Source organism: Ahaetulla prasina, chromosome 6, assembly GCF_028640845.1.
Source record: "Ahaetulla prasina isolate Xishuangbanna chromosome 6, ASM2864084v1, whole genome shotgun sequence".
NCBI lineage: Eukaryota > Metazoa > Chordata > Lepidosauria > Squamata > Colubridae > Ahaetulla > Ahaetulla prasina.
Window position 1 is genome coordinate 46,089,114 of NC_080544.1, and position 23,619 is coordinate 46,112,732.

Consider the following 23,619-nt stretch of genomic DNA (forward strand, 5'->3'; position numbering starts at 1 on the left):
CAAGCCATAATGTAGTTTGTAATCCATGCTTCCTAAATTGGGCAAACCCTGACAATTCTTCTTAAGCAAATCATGGCTTTGTGCCCAATGTGAATCCATTTCCTTATATTCCATATCTATCTATCCATACACGCAAACAGACCGCACCTTACATTTTTATTACAAGGAAGTCCCAGCTTTATAATCACTGCCTGCAGGTAAGGCATGCCGCAACCTTGGATTGCCTGAAAGGAGTATCGGCATTTTTTCATTTTTAGTCATGCTGGACAGTTTAATTTTCCTCTCGAACACAGGAAGCGTCAGGATTTTTCTTTAAAAAAAATATTACATTATTTGCTCTGCACCCAAAACTTTAAAATAACCATGAGCTTCCTTCTTGGCTTCTATTGCCGAAGAGGGACTGCGGCTACGTCACAGCAGACAGCAAAAAACGGTCTTCTGTAATCTCGTTGAACAGTTGCAGAAGCACAACCCCCCGGAGAGCCATAGCTCCTAAAACAGGCGGATCGCCGTAATGACAAATGAGCCGCGGCGCTATCACGTGCTTGATCAACTCACTTCCTATATACTGACGACAGAAAAATAGAAAGCCGTCATGTCTATGGTTAAATTTGTGAGAGGGCGGAAGTCCTACTACACCTACGTCCGATGAGCAACGTGTCCCTTGGACATTCAGTTCCGCCTTAAATTTACGCCGACAGGGTTTCATTCCGGCCGGGGCTGCTGCGCTATAAAGGCTCGGGTCTCTTAATGGCCATGGCTATGGCGAGCAGCAATAGCAGCCTGACGGAGAAGCCCCAGGTTGGCTGGGACGTCTCTGCCGGCAGCCCCCGCGTCTCGGTCGCCTGTTCCTGGAAGTGCCCGAGCGATCTGGCGAGGGTTCTCTGCGTCGTCCCGGCGGGGGAATTCGATGCGGAGGAGGTTTCGGAACCAGCCCCGAACGGGTGAGAAGGGCCTTTTGAGGCCGGGAGGGAAGGGGGATGACTGAAGTGTAGCTAACGGCCGAGGAGTGGCCTGGTGATGCCAAGGCCTTCTCAGCAGGGTGGTTGAGTAGTTTTTTCCAGACTCAAATTTCTGGGTTCAGGATCCCGTCATTCTTTTGATTCGGGGATGGGCTGTTGCATGGATGCTGTAAATCGCGGCTTATGGTTTACCTGGATGTGCGGATGCAGTCCGTTGGGATTTGCTGGCTAAGCCAGGCTTCCAAAACAACTTAAAAACATGGAAATAGAAGGGCTGGATTTATTCATGGCACTAAATCTGGGGTTAGCAATTGGGAATGGGAGGGGGAGAAGCAATTGATGGTGTACTGCACAAATTTTGGGGTTTTCTTGTGCCCCTTCCCCAACATCTTGGAGCAGAACCGTATATTTTCTTGACCCACACCTCTCCATTCCCACTTGCTAACCTCAGATTAAGTGTCATGAATAAATCAAATGTCCAAAATCGAATTAATCTGTTTTGAATTGAGCCTTACTGTGTGAAGGGTAGGGGCGAAATAGTAAGAAACAGCAAAATAAATGAAAGGCAGAAGATAAAAAGAAAAGAAATTGAATCGAATCTAGTTTACATTTAATGTATCACTCCCAAACAATTCTGTGCAATCCATCCTTGCTTCTATTGCACCCATTCTTTCATTGGCTTTTGGTTTTTTAAACTTCTCTACCTCCCTCTTTCTGAGTTCTCACCCCCTGCATCCAGTCACTTTCTTGGGCTTACCTTTCTTCCGGACCTGTTTTATCTTCCTTTATTGATTTAGCTCATGCTTGGTCCTTATTCATTCTCCATATAGGTAGTCTTTAATGACCATTCATTTAGAGACCAAAGTTACTATGAGACTGAATAAGGCAATTACCACTAGCGTTGCAGCATCCATATGGTCATGTGGTTTCAATTTGGCCTGTTGGCAACCAGCTCACAATTAAAATGGTTGCAGCGAACTCTGTTGCTTGATTACCATTCACAACCTTCACTCCTGGCTTCTGACTAACCATTTCAATGGGGAAATCTGGCAGGAGGTCGCAAATGGCAATCGTGATGTTACACCTAATAATATGGACGATTTGCAACATCTGCTGTAACTGCCATAGTAAATCAATGCAGTCATGTGACATTGCTTTTTTATGACTGTGTTGCTTAATATGGAGTTGCTGGCCCCAGTTACTATTTGTTAAGCAAGGACTTCTATTTTCTGAATCTACCATAAATTCAGCCTCTCTCTTCAAAGGGTAGGAAAAACACTTCTTTCTTCATGTAACTGCACTAAAACTTTGAAGAGATAGCCATTTAGAATAGAATAGAATAGAATAGAATAGAATTTTTATTGGCCAAGTGTGATTGGACACACAAGGAATTTGTCTTGGTGCATATGCTCTCAGTGTACATAAAAGAAAAGATACGTTCATCAAGGTACAACATTTACAACACAATTGATGGTCAATATATCAATATAAATCATAAGGATTGCCAGCAACAAGTTATAGTCATACAGTCATAAGTGGAAAGAGATTGGTGATGGGAACTATGAAACGATTAATAGTAGTGCAGATTCAGTAAATAGTCTGACAATGTTGAGGGAATTATTTGTTTAGCAGAGTGATGGCCTTCGGGAAAAAACTGTTCTTGTGTCTAGTTGTTCTGGTGTGCAGTGCTCTATAGCGTCATTTTGAGGGTAGGAGTTGAAACAGTTTATGTCCAGGATGCGAGGGATCTGCAAATATTTTCACGGCCCTCTTCTTTTTTTGAATGCCTGTGTAAGATTTTAGCCATGGGATAAATATTTTAGGATTTTTGTCATGTGCATTTGAAACTTTTGTTTCCCAGAGGTACTGATGTTCAAATGCGTAACTTAAGATAATCTTTCTCCCTTATTTAGTCAGAATGTTGTCGTTCTTGAAGGACAAATAAACAATGACGGTGTAGTTCCCTGTTTGCTCTACTTGCATTGTGATCCATGTAGAGCTGAAGAAATTGTCAGTCTAAGTATTATAAGTGAAGCAAGGAACATGGAAGTATACTTAGAAGATGAATACTATGGAACTGGAAGGGGAGAGCAAGCATTTACTGTCAAACATGGCAGGTCAGTTGTTTTGTCTTTTCAACCTTGATTTAGCCAATAATATAATGAGTTATATTCAGTCTCGCAGATAAGACTTCCAGAAATTATATACTCAGAATATTTTAATATTTATATGTCAGTAATGTGGCTTGATTGTTTTTTTTCCTTATGCATTCTTATTGGTATGTAGACTGTGTTTTACTAATACAGTGAAACTGAAAGGAACATTTTGATGATTGGTTAGAACATTTTTGAAAGGTCTTTCTCCTAAAGAAACGTGTTGGGATAGCAGGAATGTAATAGATATGATATTAATAATTTGACATGTTGGATAGCGATCTTAACAATAATGTTTCATTTCATGAAAGAAAAAACGATTATTTATACATGCTCAAATTACATAAGGAGAAAATTAGTATTTTTTGTATTTTTCTTTATGGAAAACTATTTTATTGATGCAGCATTATAAAAACTTTACAATTTCTTTATTTTCCTTTTTTTCTAGCAACGGTGACCAGGTTTCATTATACAAAAAGTATCTTAAATTGGAGTGCTCCACGGTTTTTTGTAAGATTAAGGTAGGTTATTCCCCCCCCAAAAAAGAAACCCTCTTAAATTTTTGGATCATTTTTTTAAAAAGATAGTTCCAGCAGTTTTGCAAATTATTCAAAAGAGGACCTTTGCATAATGTGCGAAGGACTACTCCTGAAAGCATTGAATCAACTGTCTTGTAGCTTCTTTGAAAACTTTCTCCAGCTGTCTGTACATTATGTGTATCTGTATGCACAGGAAACACTTCTGAAATTGCAAATAAAGCAGCTGGCCCTGCATACCTGAAAACTGATTGAGTCAATATTTGAAGTGGTTGTACAGGCCTTCTGGTGATAGAGCTGCTTTGAAAAGAGATACACTTTATTAAGAGCCTTTGTTGAATGCCTTGCACAACCCTAATGGTGATAAATAAAATTATTGTGTTCCCACTTATATTTTGGAAGTCGTAAAAAGATCATTTCCTTTAATCTGTGATATTCGGATATTTTGATCATAAGTCGATTTTAATTATATCTCTCTTTCCTTTGTAAAGAGGGGATTTAGAGATGGAACAAAAAGCAGTATAGCACAAATAAACTATGATAGGGAGACAGATTGATAACTTACCATTGATAAAACACCATTTGTTTGCCCTGAAAAACTATTCTTTTCCAGTTGCAATCATAAAATAAACCTATCTTCTCAGTCCCATGTTTTCCTGTTTGTACTCCAAAACTTTCTTTAATTCTTTAACCTCGATCCCTGGCTATGAGACTCAATACGCCTAACTGATATAAAATTGACTCAGAACAAAATAGAAAGGAGGTTCATTCATCATCATTCTCCGTTTTTCAGAAAATAAAAGATTAGAAACTCATGTTTACTGACATAATGGGCAATTTCCTCTCAAAAGTTCTATAAAATGTAAGCTTGGAATCACACTAGTGCAGAATCAAGAAACTAGTCCTGCTTAAAATTTTGGCTTTAATGCTATCTAACAACAAATTTTAATACAACTAATGTTTTGCTTCAACCTAGTCTTATTATTAGCCTAATCTTATGTTTAGTTATATCAGACCTATTATTAGCACTTGCATAAAGTTTACCATGAAAGTTAAGAGGAGACAGTTGGAGGTCTGTTTTTAAAAGAGTGTCTTAACTTAATTGAATTATTTCCTCAATTCACCAGAATTCTCTCTTCACTAGCTATTGTCCATCAGTGAAAAACAAAGAGTACTCATCAATAAAATCATAGTACAAGTCCAGTCAGCCTGTGCAAAAACTGTGCCAAGTGTTACAGTAGGATCAGGAATAGACCTAGATAAAGTACAAACTATAATGGAATCAATGGGATCCAAATTATCACCTGGGGCACAACAACTCCTAGATATGGTTCGTTTTCAGCAGAAGGTAAGTTACCATTTGCAAAACACTTTTCATAAAATGTCCTTTTTAAGTGCAAGAAATAGAAGGGACTGTATAATGTGGGATATTTGTATTCTCAACTTATATATTATTTGTGTGCTGTTAACAACTGAAATAAAGGCAGGTTTTGCCTCCTTTCAAATGCCTTATACAAAATTTAGTTGCGTAGTAGAATTTCTGTTTATAGCTTTCCTTTTCAGACTAATTTTGTGGCATTTTGCATAGTGAAGATAGATAAATAGATAAATATATAACACAAAGTTACATCATTGGTCTGGAAAGGTAAGGTATATATTAATTGAAATTATATGGCAACATGTGAACCTTCCAATTAGACTCCAAAAGTAGATAAGCTCAGTTTTGCATAGTACTTAGGAGGCTACCAGAGTCCAGAGTTATAGGATAATCTGGAAGGGGAAAAAATGAACTAGGGGATGGCAAACAAGTTCCATATTATTGCCAAGAAAATTTCACTGATGATTCATGTCATAACTATTTAAACGTGAATGGTGGGTGTTGTTTGAAAAGTATGTAATTCATTAATTATCATGGTTCTGGATCAGTCTGGCAATGAAGAAAATAACTGTGAAAATGAAATTATATTCTTCTCTACCATTGTTACTCTCCTTTTCAATTGTCCTGTTCACTCCACATTTAGCACGACGTGCATTTAACATAACAATAAAAAGAGCCTCCATTGATACTTTCTTCTTGAAAGCTTCAAACTATTTATGTCCTTCTATCAAAGATTATAATAAAACATAAAATATTCTCAAACAACCTGGTAGGCACGGACCATCAGATCTACACAACTCAATGAAGAATTCCATTAGCTACTTTCTTGCTCATGCTTATTTCACAGGACATTGGCAGTTTGCATCTGGGCCAAACTAGATTTGACAATATTCAAAGGGGATTGGACTTTGCCATGTTATGCCCACATAACAATTCCAGACTAATACCCTGCTTGGTTCCTCCCCCTGGCTCAGTGAGTTTCTCTCCAATATAGCCAGGGTTAGCAGGAGCCAATGGGTTGAATAGGGAGGAATTTCAGAAAATTGCTAGAAAAACAATGCATTGAGCAAATGGTTTTCCAATAAGGGGAATATTCACCAGTTCAATATCAGTCTGCAATATACAAAGAGATACTATTGAGATTAGAAATTGTACAATTATTTTATTGGATTATACAGTATATCTAAATTAACAAGACCATGTATTTTATTTCTATTAGAATGGAATTTCTTTTGGAGGCAAGTTACAAACCATCTTAGGAGGAAATGGATTTGTGTATGGAAAAAATCATCCCATTGATGGATTGAAAGAGGCATTTGACTTTGAACGGTTAGGCCACTTGTCCAATGGACCTTCTCTTTTAAAAGCTAAAACAGTTGCAGAGGATTTGAATGCACACTCCAAGATGACCAAACAGGTTACCGGTAATATATTTGAGCTCCCTGGACTTCAGCCTTGTACTGTACATACTGAAAATGACTGTAAAGGGTTGCTGGCATCATTTTTTCAAGAACAAGGAAGTGAAAATTCAAATATACCTAATTCCACATTGCTGCTTCCACTTCTTCAAACGGTATGTGGTCAAGTAGATCGTCTATCCATAGATGAAAAGGATAAACGCTTTGAAAAAAAGTTTGCTCCTCAGAAAGATGGAATTCAAACTGTTGGGTGAGTTCATATTGAAAAAAATTATCCGTTTTTAAAATTGGCAAAAATGCCTCTTTGAAAAAATAAGGTAAATTTTACCAGGCAGTTGAACTAATTGAACAAAACCTTTCATCATTGTGTAAGTTTGAATTTAGCTGGATTTTTTAATACATTAAAGTTGAGATCACTCAAATTGCTAATTCCTGAATGGTTCACTTTCCAGAAATCTTTGCGCTCTAATAGCAGGAAATATACAAAACATTAATCAGTTGAAATTGAAAGATAGTTAACTAGGTAGTTATTTTCTGAATATCTACTGGTTGCCTAGATTATCTCTTTAAATCAATTTTATGATGCTGGCATGAATCACGGAAAAGAAAGATATTTATTTGCTTATTCAGCTTATATGGGCGTCCACTTATCAAGTGATTCTGAATAGCTCACAGTGTTAAGAACATGAAATAATACATCAGTAATAAAAATCCAACAAATTTGTAGAAGCACACTATAGCATTGGGTACAATAATTCACAAAATTTATACTGAAACATAAGAGTGTCCTCTTCCAGTTCCAATGTAATGTAATGAGGATCTGTACTCAAATGCTAAAAAATTGCACGCCTCGATATCCATTAAGGATCTATAACCATATTTTGTTTGCTGCCTTACTAGAGGTATTTGATTGACTTAATTTAATAAATCTTCTACTCATTTGATTAAGTAGAAAGTGGTAGATGATACTGCTTAACATTTAAAAATACACATTTAAGATTTCTAATTTATTAATATTAATTATGTGTACTATTAAGTAATGTTAGCTTTGGAAGATTTTCAGATTTTGATTGTTTATTGTCAGATATTCTACTGGGGTATTTATAAAATTCATGCTACTTAAGGTACATAATTTATACTTTTGGATAGCATGGATCAGTTTTTGGTTTTTTGCATTTTTTTTGCAGTTTAGAACAGCAGCATATTTGTCTGTATTTGGAAAAGTTCATGTCCAAAAAGATCGACCTGACAGAGAAGAGATTAATGGATTATATTGACCTACGTATGCAAAAACTTCAAGAACATATTGATAATAAACTTGCTGCAGTAATGAATTTGGTTAATAATTTGCATATTGTTTCTCAAGAATGTGGTACTTTGAAAGAAGAAAACACAGATGGGAAGAGGTAGGAAATTCTTATAAAAATCAAAGACCTCAATATGTTTTATAAGGCCGGGTCTGTATTTTACAAACTTTTTGCTTATAAGCTTGTAAACATTTACACCTCAGACTTTGTACTTTTTCTATAATTTTGCAAGTATTATATGCTAATGTTAATTGTTATATATCTGTAATGTGCAAAATAAGTATTTTTTACATTTCAGAGTATTTTCTACATCTGCTTATGACCTATTTATTTGTAACTATTTAAAAATTAGTTTTGGGCATGATACAGTGTCTTACTAAATTATTTTGAACCCTTCTAAATAAAGTGCTTTGCAGCTTTATCAACATTTGATAAGATTTTTATAGTTTAATATAGGGTAATTTTGCATAAAATAGTTAAATTTCATCCATTCATTCTGGATTCTAAATTAATCTTCAGAAAAAAGGAGATTAATTAAGGGAAAAGAGTCATTGACACATTCTGTATCTGATCTTGTTATCCATGTAGAACTTCCAGGTATTTCAAAATGTATTTGTTCTGATCTTATTTTGTATATATTTATCTCTATTTGACAATGGTTCATGGGTAAATATTATACATATGATGAATTTTTGCAGTAAAGCAATAGAATCAAATGGTTTCTGACATCAAAAACTATTTTTCTTCAATGATTTATTCATGTATACTTTCCTTTCAGTAGTTTCCTTGAATGTTTGTGTATTAATATATAAATAAACAAGGTAAAAGGGTTTGCCTAAAAATAAATTTAACATGAAGGAGTTCATGGAAGAAGAATATTCCTGGCCATTTTCTTCCCTACGGCCACCTGTGTCTCCTGAAAAATTTACCAGAAAAAAAGAAAAAGGTGGGGGAAGAGAAGAATCGTATTTATGACCATAATTTTCCTCAATTTCAGTTTCCTTTTTTTGTAACTCGGTGTATGTGTGTTTTGTATTTTGCTATTTCCCTTCCAGATGAGTTTAATGCTCTTTAATTTATTTATTTTAATTTAAATTGTACTTTTAAGGGAAAAATCATGGAAAGACAACAGAACATTCCATCTATATATCTGTAGATGTGAAACAGTCAGATGAAGATCCTTGTTAGTTATTCAGTTTCTGGTATCTGTATCCGGTTTCTTGAGTGATGAGACGCTTTGCTGCTAGACCAACCAGGAGTACTGTGTTTGTAGCCAACACAACAAATGCAAGGATATATAGGATTTGGGGCTGTGCATTAAGACTTTCTTCTGGATAAACTTCACTAGAAATTGCTGAATATAAAAAACAGAAGACAAAAGGAGGTTAAAAGGTCTTCACAAATTCCAAAATCATGGAACAATACTTTTAAAATAAAATTTGGAAAATTGTTGGCTATAAATTTCCTTTTTTTTAAACCAGTATTTTGATTGACTGGGTAGAGATGATGGCACTGGCATTCTGCTTATCTGCAGTTCAGTGGTAGTGTGCTCTGATTGCTATTTATAATACTGAAAGTGCTCTTAAACAATTTCCAATGAAATTAATTAATCAATTCCAATAAAACATTCTCACCTGAGCGATCCATGGAACTTTCTTCTCTTTTCAGTCTGAGGGGTCCAAACACTGCATCGCCTTTCCATTTGTAGGAGGGAATCTCTCTCTTATGCCGAGAAATGCAACCTTTGGTGCAGCGAGAATTGGAATCCTTGCTGTCACAAATTAAAACTTCACAGTGAAGATAAACTGATGGGTGATGTTTTAGAAATCTGAAGGATTTGAACCTGAATCTTCCATAATGCTCAAGGATGGGATAGGCCATAAAAGAGTCGTCCTTAGTGCATCTGAAATAGAATATTCAGATTATTTTAGCATGATTAATACTTGAATTTATATGTATTTATATGTTATGGTTACCAGAAACAGCTTTGTAAAAGTTCAAGAATGGGTGCTTTTAAGGCAAAAAAAGTTTCAATCCTACATCTATTTCTTTACTTTCCTTTGGCACATGGACTCTTCCAATTTATAGTTAGCCCAATTTATATTCTGTCCAGAAGATTACTCATGTTAATCTGTTGCATGTGTAAAATAAAGCCATGTGAGATGTATTACAATTTATATACTTGTAGTTATTAATCTATTTTATCAAATGCCTGGAGTCTTGTGAGAAGACTATTAAATATATGTAAAGAAGAATGAACTTGACTGACTATAAACAAAAGTAGTACTTAGATATCATTCAGATACCTTTAAATAATTACGTAATGTATGTAATATAATATGAAATGTTTGTCCTATTCTTTCTCTATGATGGAATTTACATCCATTCCATGTATTGTAATACAATTTAGTTTATAGTTATAGTCAATCCTAATGGTAATTAACAGTGAATATACTTACCCAGTTTTAACTAAATCATATTTTGGTGATTTAGAATTAAGATCTGGAGATGCAGTGCAAGTATCCACAAACACTACCAGATTTGGATCACTGGAATGTAGGCTGATCTGTGCATAGAGCATTTGGTTCAAGTCAACAAAGTAGGGAGTTTCAAATACTGGTTTGGAGAAGGACTCTGTTTCATAGAACGACATGCTGAGATTGTATCTACCTACACTCGTTGTATTGTCTAAATATTCACTTTCTGTTACATATACAACTTCTACTGTTGAATTGTTTTCCATTATACATTTTGCAACAATTTCAACTTTCTTTTGGCGGCTGATCACATTGCCTGCTGGCAAGGCAGTTACAATATTGCTGTATGAGATGCTTTGACCTTCAGTCTGCCAAGGAAAGAAAAGGAAGAAGGTATTTTTTTAAATGGTACAATGTTTCGGGAGATAGAAAAAAATGTTTTTGAGCTACAGATACATCACAGGTCTAAAGTTTTATAATCTCTAATTATAAAATTATACTTAAGTATTTTGTTTAAATGTAACTACAAGTAGCAACAAAATCATATATAATACATTGAAGAACATTGAAAAGTAGAAGCCTTCTCCAATATCAGTTTCTTTGATACTATTACTATTAGTTTCACCATTTGAAAACCAAGAAGGTGTCTTGAAAATCAGCATTTCTGTAAAAAGCACAGGGCATTTAATGAAGCAGGCTGTTACCAGTAAATAAAACTACAAAGGAAGCCAATGAACTGCATGCAGTCCATTTACAGCAGTGGTAGTCAACCAGGTCCCTACCGCCCACTAGTGGGTGTTCCAGCTTTCATAGTGGGCGGTAGGGGTTTGTCCGATACTGAAGCACTTTTTTAATTTAATTGACTTTTAAAAAAAATTTCATAGTATTATTTAAAAACATTTTCATTAGGTTTTCATAAAATTCCCCATGACAAGTTAAATTTCTGAAAATTTAAAAAAAATTACCTAAGTGAAACTAAATCTGATAACTGCAAGTTGAAAGAAACATGTAGAATACGGAAAATTCACAGCTGCCAACTAGTCCTCATTGGATTTTTTCAGCTTTGATTGGGGACTCTACTAAAAGCAGCTACAGGAAAAAATAAATGAATTCACAGCAAGATGAATGTTACCTTTTTAATTGTTCCACAGCTGTTGATTGGAAAAGAAAATACCACTGGGTTGTAAGAAATAGGCTTGCAAGTTTGGTCATTCAGATGTAAGAAACTTGCATTATAGTTGAGTGAAGCCAAGTAAAATTTGCTGAGAGTAATTGTCATCCTGTCTGAAGAACAACTGAGGGATGCTAACAGCAAAAGGAAAAAAATAGAATAGTCTCAGGAGTAATATAAAAAATTCTTTGTCCTAGGAAGAAGTATGTGACTGCTATTGTAGATGAATTTGAAAGGAGATAATAGAGGTTATAACATTGTTTTGAGTAAAAATGAGTTCATTTTTTCCTTTTTGTTTCATAAAACCAAAACATCTTTGACAAGTAGCTTCTAACCATGACACTGGTTTTGAAAAAGCTACCGGTAAGCAGTGTTAAATAGGTTTGTATATAAATGGGGGAGCCTGGTTCTGTGGCAAAATAGTAAAGTAAAACAAATAGAAATCTGACTATTACTATCGTTTTGGGAATGTTTTGAGTTTGAAGCACTTCCAAAATGGTAAAGAAAAATATTAAAATTATTTCCTTGGGTGTAGGTTAGATCTTAGCTTACGGTACAGTACATTGATTCTGAAATATATATTTCAGCTTCTATAACAGCTGCTCTGTAAAGAGAGTAAAAAAATATGGTTCAAGGTAAGCATCATTGTTCTCTGTATAATGTTATAATCCTACAAGTAGAGATCCCAGCAAAGCTCAGTGCTTTCAGCATGTGATCTTTTTAGGATTTCTTATAATTGCTGTATTTTGAACTAAGTTGCAGTTTAGAAAAGTGAAAACACTCTCCCCCAAAACATCTGCTAGCTGATGTTTTAATTGTAAATTGTAATTAGCTGTCTATGTGACTGGATATTTGTTATTTGGATTGTCTAAATATTTGGTTTTAACTTTGTATACTGGCCAGAGTCATTGCTGTGGCAGCTATATAAATTTATAAATAAATAAATGATCTTACATGTCATCAGGCATATATAATTATAGTCAGGTGTAGCTATACTGAGAGCTAGTTTGGTGTGATGGTTAAGGAAACCAGGAGATGGTGAGTTCTAGTCCTTTCTCGGGCACAGAGCCAGCCGAGTGATTTTCTGCTGTTATCCTTTAAGCCCAAGGAAAAAAGCAATTGCAAACCAATTTCAAAAACCTGACAAGAAAGTCCTACAGGGACTTGCTTACATACTAGCCGGTAATCAACACTGATTTGAAGGCGCAAATTAAAAAATAGGAGTAGGAATCTTTGGTGATGGGTAGAATATCTGGGTGTGTTCATGCCTATGTTAAACTAGTCATAACTTGAAATACGGACAAAATCCTTGCCATGTTTCCCAACCTAGAAAAGATGTCATAGCAGATTTATATACAGCAGATTTATATACTACATATATATTTATATGTCATATAGAAGATTTATATATCATTGGAAGAATCAATCTGTACTTGGTATTCCCTTTCCATATCAGTATAAATCAGTTATTACAGCCTCATTGGACTTACTGTTTGGTTGTGATATTGGTGTAGTTGTGTAGCGAGCTGAAAAGCCCCTGTAAGAATTAGCATAGTCCGTAGACATCACGATTGTCATAGCGTTAGATGAAGACTTAAATGTTGGAGCTGAAAGACCACACAGTTTTTTGATTAAAGGAGAATCGGACGTTGGACCATCAAAAATGGCAAGAAAATCATATCTGCAGTGGCCATCCATTTCTAGCCTGGATACAAAGAAAAACAATAGTTTTTTATTACTATGATTTCTCATACCCCCTTTATCTTCATTTATCCTTAGAATAATTTTGGTTCAAGGTTTTCCCCAGTCCTAGGTTGGCAGTCTTAATTTATATTCCATTTTAGTTCTATGCCAGATAATACATTCTTGAGTTTGTGGGACTAGCTTTCATACATGTTTGGATGCTAGCTAGAGAAGCTAAACTGATGTAAGGTATAGGTTGGATTTAGGCAAATGTTTCTGAAATGTGTATAATTAATTCAGGAATCAATGTTTTATAGTGATTATTGTAAAATAAGGGACTCAGGAATGAAAATAGGAAATAAAGAGCATTGATTCAGAAAAAGGTGACTGTCAAATATTAGTTTAAGGATAAGCATATTGTAATTCTTTTGCTAAAATAGAATAGAATAGAATTTTTTATTGGCCAAGTGTGATTGGACACAGAAGGAATTTGGTGCATATGCTCTCAGTGTACATAAAAGAAAAGATACGTTCATCAAGAATTCTAAGGTACAACACTTAATGATAGTCATAGGGTACAAATAAGCAATCAGGAAACAATATCAATTTAAATCGTAAGGATACAAGCAACAAAGTTACAGTCATACCATCATAAATGGAAGGAGATGGGTGATGGGAATGATGAGAAGATTAATAGTAGTGCAGACTTCCACTTTCCCTTTATTGAATGATTTTTATTGAGATGCCATCATATAATTCTGCCTATTTTTAAATGCAAGGTTAATCTTAAAACTTATTTTATCTTATTTCTTTATTTAGAAATTTTAGCATTTCATACTCTGACCAAAATTTGAAACACACATGTAAACCAAAATGTACTTACAGTATGTCCTTGAAAATTAAATTTATTTGGGTATATGGTTCTGTTTCTAGATGCCAGACACAATATGTAAAGGGTGGGTGCTTCTTGGGGTAATTCGGGCTGCTGAATGTTCCTTCTGGGCCAGTTAAGTAACCTCCGCATCTGGCTTTAGAAAGATTTTATTTATTTATTTATTTATTATTTACATTTCTATACCGCCCTTCTCCGAAGGCTCAGGGCGGTTTACAGCCAAGTTAAAAAGACATGTACAAAAATTAAAACACGCTATTCCAATTTAAAAATCTTATTCCATAGGCCGAATATTAAAATAACAAGTAATAAAACCACCCATTAAAATTACCCTTAGGCCAACCCTGCTCGGTGAAACAAGAAAGTCTTGAGCTCGCGTTTAAAGGCCCGGAGGTCGGGAAGAAGGCGTAGCCCCAGAGGCAATTCATTCCATAGGGTAGGTGCCCCCACAGAGAAGGCTCTTCCCCTGGGGGCCGCCAGTCGACATTGTTTGGCTGACGGCACCCTGAGGAGACCCTCTCTGTGAGAGTGCACAGGTCGATGGGAGGCTATTGGCGGCAGTAGGCGGTCCCATAAGTAACCTGGTCCCATGCCATGGAGTGCTTTAAAGGTGATCACCAACACCTTGAATTGCACCCGGAAGACCACCGGCAACCAGTGCAGCTTGCGCAGGAGGGGTGTTATATGGGAGCTCCGAGAAGCTCCCTCTATCCCCCGCGCAGCCGGGGGATAAGTTTTTTTTAAAAAAACTTACATCAGTATGTAGAAAATACAACATTTGCTATTCTTCCTATTCCTATCCTCTGCCAGTGGAAGGATTCAAGCTGATTAGAAATTATGCAACTGCCTTTATTACCTTTAGAGTAATTCTTAGAGTTCAAGTTTGGATTATTTAAAGATTATACACACAACATGGGATTAATAGAACTTCCACTAAATCTGTGTGCTGCTGATAGAGGAATTGGCCATAAACAGATTGAGCCCACTGTGAGTTAATGCCTATGCACAATTGCTTGGTATTCAGTTACAAGAAGTCCTTGACTCACGACCAGTTGTTAAAATTGGCAGTCACAGTCAGAACAAGCCTGACCAGGAGGTTGGACTAGAAGACCTCCAAGATCCTTTCCAACTCTGTTATTCTATATTCTAGGTGGGGAGGATGTTGGATTTGTAGTCCCTTCCTCCAGAGGGGTATCCCTTTACGTGCTGGAGGAACAGATCTGGTAAAAATACTAGTGAATACCTGCATTCTAAACCTTTCAAAACAAAAGTGTTCCATAATACCTTCTACTTCCCTCTGGAGGGATCAGAAAGGCTCCATAGGGAAGGGGAAAATAGCTATAACAATAGCACTCAGATTTATATACCGCTTCAGAGTGCTTTATAGCCCTCTCTAAGTGGTTTACAGAGTCAACATACTGCCCCCAACAATCTGGGTTCTCATTTTACTGACCTTGGAAGGATGGAAGGCTGAGTCAACTTTGAACCAGTCAGATTCAAACTCCTGGCAGAGAGCAGAGTCAGCCTGCAATCTTGATTTTAATCACTGCACTATCCTCGCTTTGGCATTTGCTAGAACACAAGCGTTTTTGCTGGGTTTGAGGTTTGTTCTGCAAGTGAGTTGACAGATTTCCTCTCCAGAGGTGAACTACTTCAATGTGCTGGAGGAATGAACCTCAAATTCTACTGCTGTGAAAATGCTAGCAAACATCAGCATTCTCACAATTGCTGTCACAACTTGAGCTAATGTACATGAAGCAGTCATGTGGCATCTCAATGACTGTTTTAGCTCAATGACCAAGTTTTCAAGCCCAATTGTGGTCGTAAGTGAAGGACTACCTGTAAGATGGAAATCTTTCTTTCTGGTATTGAATATACATACACATTATGTACAGACTTCTTCAAATTCTCTGCGCTCAAGCTATTTTTACTTCATTTTTAACTCGCTTTTCAATTAACAATTCATCGTAGCTACGAAAAGCTCAATGCAATTTTTATAGCTTCAAACAATTCTGCAAAAGTCTCATCGATCAGTTTCTATTCTAAAACTGGTAACCTGAACTCCCCGGTGATTCTGGATGGAGATCTCCCTTCCATCTTCTGTGGACGACTTACGTGTGTCTGGTAAAATATAGTAATAAAATGCATGGATCTTTCGTGTAAAATTTGTGGAGCCCGTTGATATGCGAAACGTTAAAGCTGAAGATGATGAGTGAAATGCTGAGTCTTGAGTATGGCATATTCTTCCTAAAACAGTTGAATTAGTTGAGGGACCGTCATATATTTCAATATATTCTTCATCACATGAGGACAGTGGGCTAAATCTAAGAGAAAAAAAAGATTTGTGCTTTTATATGTTGGTATTAAATCCCATGATAAAAAAACAAAAGATTATTGAAACCAAATAAAATATTTGCACTAAGCTTCTGTTATAGCAATACTAAATCTCCTGCAAACATTATGAAAAACAGGATCTCCAAATCCTGGCTTTATATATAATTGTGTCATAATTCTGCTGTCTGAGTCTTCAATCACTGAAAAAGACACCCTACAAAAATGATGCCTACATAGGTAGTTCTCAATGTACGACCATAATTGAGCCCAAAATTTCTGTTGCTAAGCAAGACAGTTGTTAAGTGAGTTTTGCCCCATTGTACGACTGTTCTTGTCACAGTTGTTAAGTGAATCACTGCAGTTATTAATTTAGTTACATGGTTGTTAGTGACTCTGACTTTCCTTGTCAGAAGATCACAAAAGATGATCTCATGACTTCTCCCTTTAACTTTGCTTACTCACGATCTTTGTGTCAACCTGATTGTTTATTTCTGTTAACCCCTTACGTTGCTTATATCTGGGCCAGAGAAGGCAAAACTATGACAATGGGGTACCTCAAGGTTGGTCTAGATGAGAGGGGAAAGATAATTTTTTTCTGTGCTTGCGTGTGTGTGTGTGTGTGTGTGTGAGAGAGAGAGAAAGGGGGTGGGGACAGCAGTCAAGTTAGGCATTTTTAAAATTTTTGATGCACTGGGTCCAAAAGGTGTAGTATATTGGAGGTGGTGCCCCTTTGAGAGTCGTATGCAACGAAAATTCATTTTAATGTATCCCAATTAGTATACATTCAAAATGACAATAAAGTTAGTCTAAGTGCTCCATCACTGCTTTAGGCTGATCATTTCTTTTCTTGTTTTTTCCTAATGCTAACCCAGGCTAAGTTGCTTTGGTTTTTCTCTGTTGTCCTTAATTCAAAAAAAAAACAGCTTCACAACTTTTTTGTTTTTTTGGTCTATATGGCTAGATTTAATAATATAAGTCTGAATTAGTTCTATATTAACACTGTATGGATATATTTTTGCTTTCTTCAAATGTCATTCATTTAATCATTCTGTATATTCTTGTCTGGTTTCATTAGCACTGTTATAGTTGTACATCATATCGTCTGGTTGTTATATTTCGCCAATAAAAAATTTAAAAAACAAAGTTTTGTTTCTTGTCTTTCCAGATTTTAAAGTAGATCTTCTACAGATCTCTCTTCTATGGATCTCCAAATCTGATTTCCTTACTAACTGTACAATGCTTAATAAAATCCCTCTCTGCTCTCCTCTCTTAATCTCATTGTCTAGTTAACTTGCCATTTCCAAAGATCTTATTTCCTTTGCATCTTCTTACTTCCAGTTAGTGATCTAGTGCAGACATTGGTTGCTTATCTAATTTATGATTTTTCTGGCATAATTCATATTAAGAATACTTACTCGACGTAAGAAAAAATTAGTCGAATGGTTTGGTTTGTATCCCTTTCTCCCTTTATTTCCCAGATGCAGTTTTCACTTGCGTTGAGTTGAATTGGCATTGCTTGAAAATTTCTCATCAGCGTTTTCACACATGTTGTATTCCGTTCTAGAAAACCAGCATTAATCTCAGTAAAATTTTATAGAGGAATTTTGACTGAAAACTTATGGATATTACTTACATAAATGTAAAATTCCCATAAAAACATCTACATGTTTACATGTTCCTCACTGGAAGGAGTTAGTCGATTGAAAAGATCAGACCTTCATTCCATTTATGTTTTGGTTTCTATTTTACCCAGGTTTTTTTGTTAATTTTCAATGATCAGTGTTTTAACTTTTTAATATTTTAGTGAAGTTGCAAGCCACCCGGAGTCGTTTGACAGTGAGATAGGTGGCATATAAATTTAATAAATAAATATGTTTTAAATGTGCATATTACACTTTGCCTTACATAAGAGAACAATGTAATAATTATAATATTTTTATAAACTATACTCATGTCAGTAAGAGAACTTATCAAATATATAACATTTTGAATTCATTTACAAGAATGAAGATTATACTTAATGTATAGTCATAATTTAGGCAAAGATCGATTTTGAAGCCACTGCACATTAACTAGATATGTATATTAGTTTAACTTTTGTTGTAGTTTTCCATACCTTGTAACTCTGCCAGATTTTGTTCAGCAAAACTCAAACTGAAGAAAAATGCCAAGAAGATTGCTGCAGAAGCATATTGCCTCAGTGCAGACATTTTGCTGTGAAATCGTTAATGCCTTTTGAGGCCTTTTATAGCTCTGCTTATTTCATAATCATTAATGTCCGAGCCCAATTTGGAGATGTACGTGAGAAAGAAACAGGTGCTAACTATGGATTTTGCATACTATAGATTTTTTTAAAGACCAGAGTAATCTATTTATAGCTACCATGTAATGTCCAAAACGCTGGTTTTTATAATTGTTTCCCTTAGTCATTCAAAATCTACAGGTCTACAATTTCATAGATGGACAAATATTAAAAACTCAGTTTGCTAAGAGTCATGATCATGCAATGAAGATTAAAAAGTTTGAAAACAGATTGTATGTTGATCCAGGTTGTTGGTTGAACTAGTTTCTAATACAGATAGTTCTCGACTTACAACAGAGGACTTAGTAACTGTTCAAAGTTACAATGACACTGAAAAATGTGACTTATGACCATTTTTCACTTATGACCGTTGCAGCATCCCCATGGTCATCTGATTTACATTCAGACTCTTGACAACTGAGTCACATTTATGATCGCTGCAGTGTCGTGGGGTCATGTGGTCCCCTTTTGCAAGCTTCTGACAAGCAAAGTCAATCGGGAAACCAGATTCAGATAGCAATCGTGTTACTAATTTAACAATTGCAGTGAATCACTTAACTAATGTGGCAAGAAAAGTCGTAAAATGGGGCAAAACTCAACAAATTTCTAATTTAGCAACATAAATTTTGGGCTCAATTGTGGTCGCAAGTTGAGGATTATTTGGATAAGAAATTGTCTGTTTAAACAATCTGCCCTGGATGCCTTTTTTGTTCAACAGTTTCTTCTATAGTAGGATTCGAATTAGGCATTTCCTCTCCAAACTTCATTTGTATTATAGAGTATTATGAATAAGAATGGCTTCATATTAGCATAAGAATCCATGAATCTTTGGAGGTTTAATGGTCTATTGCAGAGGTGTCAAAGCTGATTTCATTAAGGGCCACATCAAGGTTGTGTTTGACCTTGGGGAGCCAGGGTGTGTGTGGCCATGTGAGCATGGCCAGATCATCATCACTTGTGTCGGAAGCGCCTGTGGTGGCCCGAGAGCTCTGCTACCAAAAACGGGCTCTCGAGTTCCATTTTTTGGCTGTGATGGTCTCCTGCAGCCCTCTGCCAGTTTTTACTGGCAGAGGCAGCATGGGCTGGTCATTTGCTGTTTCTAGGACAGCCCTGTGGGCCAGATCTAAGCAAACCGTGGGCTGGATCTGGCGCCCGGGCCTTGACCATTCCTTGTCTATTGGAATTTGCTTTAAGTACATTAGATATATAAAAGAATACTTCCTAATTAATAGTTGTTGTAAATGATTTGAAATAATATACAGATAGTCCTTGACTCACAACCACAGCTGAGCCCACAATTTGTGTTGCTAAGGGACACAGTTGTTAAGTGAATTTTGCTCCATTTTATGACCTTTCTTGCCACAGTTGCTAAGTGAATCACTGCAGTTCTTAAATTAGTAACACATTGTTAAATGAAACTGGCTTCCCCATTGCCTTTGTTTGTCAGAAGTTTGCAAAGGATGATCACATGACCCGGAACACTGCAACCACTGTGAATATGAACCAGTTGCCAAGCATTTGAATTTTGATCATGTGTTCATGGGATGTTGCAACGGGTCATAAGTGTGAAAAATGGTCATAAGTCACTGTTTCAGTGCTGTTGTAACTTTGAACAGTCACTAAATACACTATTGTAAATTGAGGTTTACTGTATTGTCAAAGATATGAAGAAAGACTTCTTTGGAACAGAATTCCCAACAAAGCCTGTTGTATTTGTAAACCCTCACTTCATCTGATATGTGACTTTCCTGCTATGCTAAATCACCATGGCACAAGTCTCATCCTTTATGCCCAACTATTAAAAGTACTGCTCTCCCCCCGCCCTCAGTTATCCTATCAAGGGCTTTGCACGCAGTACTATGGCACCTTGCGTTACATGAGTTCCACTAAATTTAATCTTTCCCCTTATGCAATATAAAGTAGATTTGATGCATGATAGCAAATATTTGTTGGTACAGTATATTCCATTTCTCATGCTACTATTGAAAGACAATACAGTATCTGAAGTTGGTTGCCTGAGTGAGTCTCTCTTGCTGTGGAGCTGCTTCACTTGAAGATGCTTTCATAAATGATATGAAAGGGAACGTAGAGTTGATCTTGGGAAGAAATTAACCAGCCTTTAAAGGTTATGTGAGAGTAGGAAATTATGGAACAGATCACACATTTCTGGAGAGGCAAGCTTGAGGGGAAAAAAATGCTAAAAAACCCTGCTTTAATTTTGTTTGGTATGAGGTGAAACATAGAGAAACTTGGACATGTTTTCAAAATTCTGTTAGTCTATCTTCTTGCAAAAAAAAAGCACCAGAGCCATGGTGGCACAGTGGTTAGAATGCAGTATTGCAGGCTAACTCTGCCAACCGCCAGCAGTTCAACTTTCACTTGCTCAAGATTGATTCAGCCTTTTATCTTTCCAAGGTCGGTAAAATGGGGACCCAGATTTGTGGGGGCAATATGGTGATTCTGTAAACTGCTTTAAGTGGGCTGTAAAACACTATGAAGCGGTATATAAGTGCTATTGTTATTGCTATTCTTGGAATGTCTGCAATGCCTGGTTCTTGAACTGGCCTATCTCAAAAAGCTGATGCTACTTAAAAAAAAAATCTAGGTCTTTAGTTCCGACAATGTCCTAGGGGCTTGCCTTTGACTACTATAGCTTTCTGCAATAGTTGAATACTAAAATTGACAAAACCAGCGTCAAATATTATTATAATTATGGCTTGTCACACAATCACCCAGATGATGAGACTGGATTTGGCCTCTTTAACCACTTGCCATTTCTATAACACCAACCTATCTAATCAGCTAAACGCAAAATCAAAGTTTCATTTTTTCCACCTCAAGCATGAAATCCAAAAGCGGTTTCCAAGGAGAAACAAAATTAATGGGTTTTTTTCTTTAAGAAAAGCAGTTTGTTTAGCCTTCTCTGCTAACTCCATCAATTTTTGCAGCCATTCGTCTGTTGTGGGAATCACAGTTTCCTTCCATTTTTGTGCATAAAGTAATCGTGCTGCCATCAGCATATATATGATCAGTTATGATGTTTTAACTCCTTTGTGAAAGGCCAGAAGCGTGAGGCAGAGGAGCAGCTAGCCAGAGTTCTTTGACTGACAGGTCTGTAACATATCTTTCTTGCCTGACTGGGTGGGATGTGCTGATGCAATAAGACAAAGAGTCTTATAGATTTTTCCATGGTCCCTAGCGATGACCTAGAATCCACAGGTGTGATGTTTCTCAACTTCAAACCATGGTGAGGCAGTACTAGTATCTACAAATGTGCACGTGGAATTATTCAAAATAAAATATTGATAGTGTGATCCGACACGTTTTCTGATTAGTCAGTAATATGCACCTGTGTAAACACAAGGACTGCTCTGGAAAATTGGCATTCACCTCATTCTCTAAATGTAGCCCTAATACACCATTATGGGTAAATAACCAGCATGGTCCTTCCAATCCAGTTTTGGGCTAAAGTTGAAATGAGGATTAAAGGCTTCATTTTATTCATACTAAGCTCCCAATATGGAGTGAGCATTGACACTGACTGTTTGCAAGTAAAAGTAATCTGCACCTAAAACAAAACTGTCAGAGAAATATTGTATGCAAGTTTGGTGTTGGAGTGTCTGTTATTATATACACCAGGGGTGTCAAACTTGTGGCCTGTGGGCCGGATGTGTCATGTGCTGACCCGCCCGCCCCGTTTTAGTGAAGGGGAAAAAAATTCATGTTACATCATGTGACGACAATGAGAGGCTGTGAGTTTGACACCCCTGATATATACTAAATTTCTGTTGATATTTAAATTATGAAACTTCTACTTGGGGGAAACTGTTAGAGCATTTTCTTTATCGAGAAGATACTGTTTAGGTTGTTTTCTTTCCCCCATTTGAAATGAGAAATTTCTTTTGAGCTATTATTAATTTTTATATATTAATATATAAAATTTTATATATTGTTAATTTTTAGCAGAAGTAATCTGAAATTGTAGAAAGGGCAATATATGTAAAAGCTATACTGTATATTTGTCAGTTGTCTACTTCGTAGAAGAGAAGAACTTAATAGTAGCGGATTTTTTTTTTACTACTTGAATTACCATAAGAATTTTGACTATGCATGAATCTCCATTAAACCAAAACCTTTTCTAAATAACACATGTAGTAAAAGAGTCCAAGGCTTCTCAAGAGAAAAAGACCAAAAGGCCTTTCAAAAATACCGGTAGTTTGTCTGGTAGTTGTAGTTGTGAGAGAAATAAAGAGCACAGCACTTTATACTAATAAAATACAGATTACTTTGTCTTGAAGGACAGAGCCAAAATTCCTCATTGGTGCAAATCAAAACAAGTTGAACAATGCACCAACCAGCTTTGCTGGCTGTGGAATTCTGAGAGTTGAAGTCCTCCAGGCTTGAAGTTCCAAAGATTGGAGACCCTAATTTAAACAAAATTGACAATCCATTTCACCACTATAATATCACCTACTACTACTCTACTGTCATTTAGACAAAATTCCCTACAGCCCATTAGTTTCAGTCTGATTTTATATTTAATTATTTTCTTTAGAGCAATTTGTCCTATGATGGGTTACAATCTCGGATCAGAGTAGAATGTACCCTTTACATATTTGGGTCATAATAATAGAGCAGAAAAGATCAATATTTATTGTAATGGGTAAAGGCTTTTGTTTTAGTCCATACTACTGAATCTGTGATTGCTGCATTCTTTTTTTAAAATCTAAAATGCATTCTTTGACTCTTTAAAAAAAATAATTTGATATAGTTTCCCTCTCTACGCTGTCCAAGTTCCATTAGTTTTCTACTGGTGATGCAAATTTAGCAGAACTTGTGCATTAAATAATATCCAAATTATTATGCATTTTATTGTTCTAAATGCTGAATGATATTTGAGTCAATTGAATAAAACCTAGATATAGTAGCTTGTAGCTTCACGAAATAGAAATATAGACTCAGTATATTACCAAATGATAAGAATAACATTTAACTTTGTAATAATG

The 23,619-nt window shown here is 36.0% G+C and overlaps 2 protein-coding genes across 2 annotated transcripts in view; one reads left to right on the forward strand and one right to left on the reverse strand.

Annotated features, from left to right (window-relative positions):
• The first annotated feature begins 602 nt into the window (after window positions 1-602).
• C6H10orf88 (chromosome 6 C10orf88 homolog) lies at window positions 603-8,472 on the forward strand. The gene is made up of 6 exons (XM_058187765.1): window positions 603-944; window positions 2,876-3,079; window positions 3,564-3,636; window positions 4,796-4,999; window positions 6,249-6,697; window positions 7,635-8,472. Exons 1-6 carry the CDS (start codon window positions 751-753, stop codon window positions 7,855-7,857), a joined length of 1,347 nt encoding a protein of 448 aa, XP_058043748.1. The 5' UTR covers window positions 603-750; the 3' UTR covers window positions 7,858-8,472.
• Window positions 8,473-9,083: 611 nt separating this feature from the next.
• Window positions 9,084-23,619, reverse strand: part of DMBT1 (deleted in malignant brain tumors 1) — a 109,033-nt gene continuing 94,497 nt past the window's right edge. The window contains exons 51-56 of the mRNA XM_058189104.1: window positions 17,727-17,871; window positions 16,093-16,239; window positions 12,857-13,107; window positions 11,364-11,566; window positions 10,214-10,599; window positions 9,084-9,657 (exon numbers count right to left, since the gene is read on the reverse strand). Coding sequence (XP_058045087.1) covers window positions 9,357-9,657; window positions 10,214-10,599; window positions 11,364-11,566; window positions 12,857-13,107; window positions 16,093-16,239; window positions 17,727-17,871 — 1,433 coding nt within the window. The 3' untranslated portion in view covers window positions 9,084-9,356. The remainder of the gene's footprint in view (window positions 9,658-10,213; window positions 10,600-11,363; window positions 11,567-12,856; window positions 13,108-16,092; window positions 16,240-17,726; window positions 17,872-23,619) is intronic.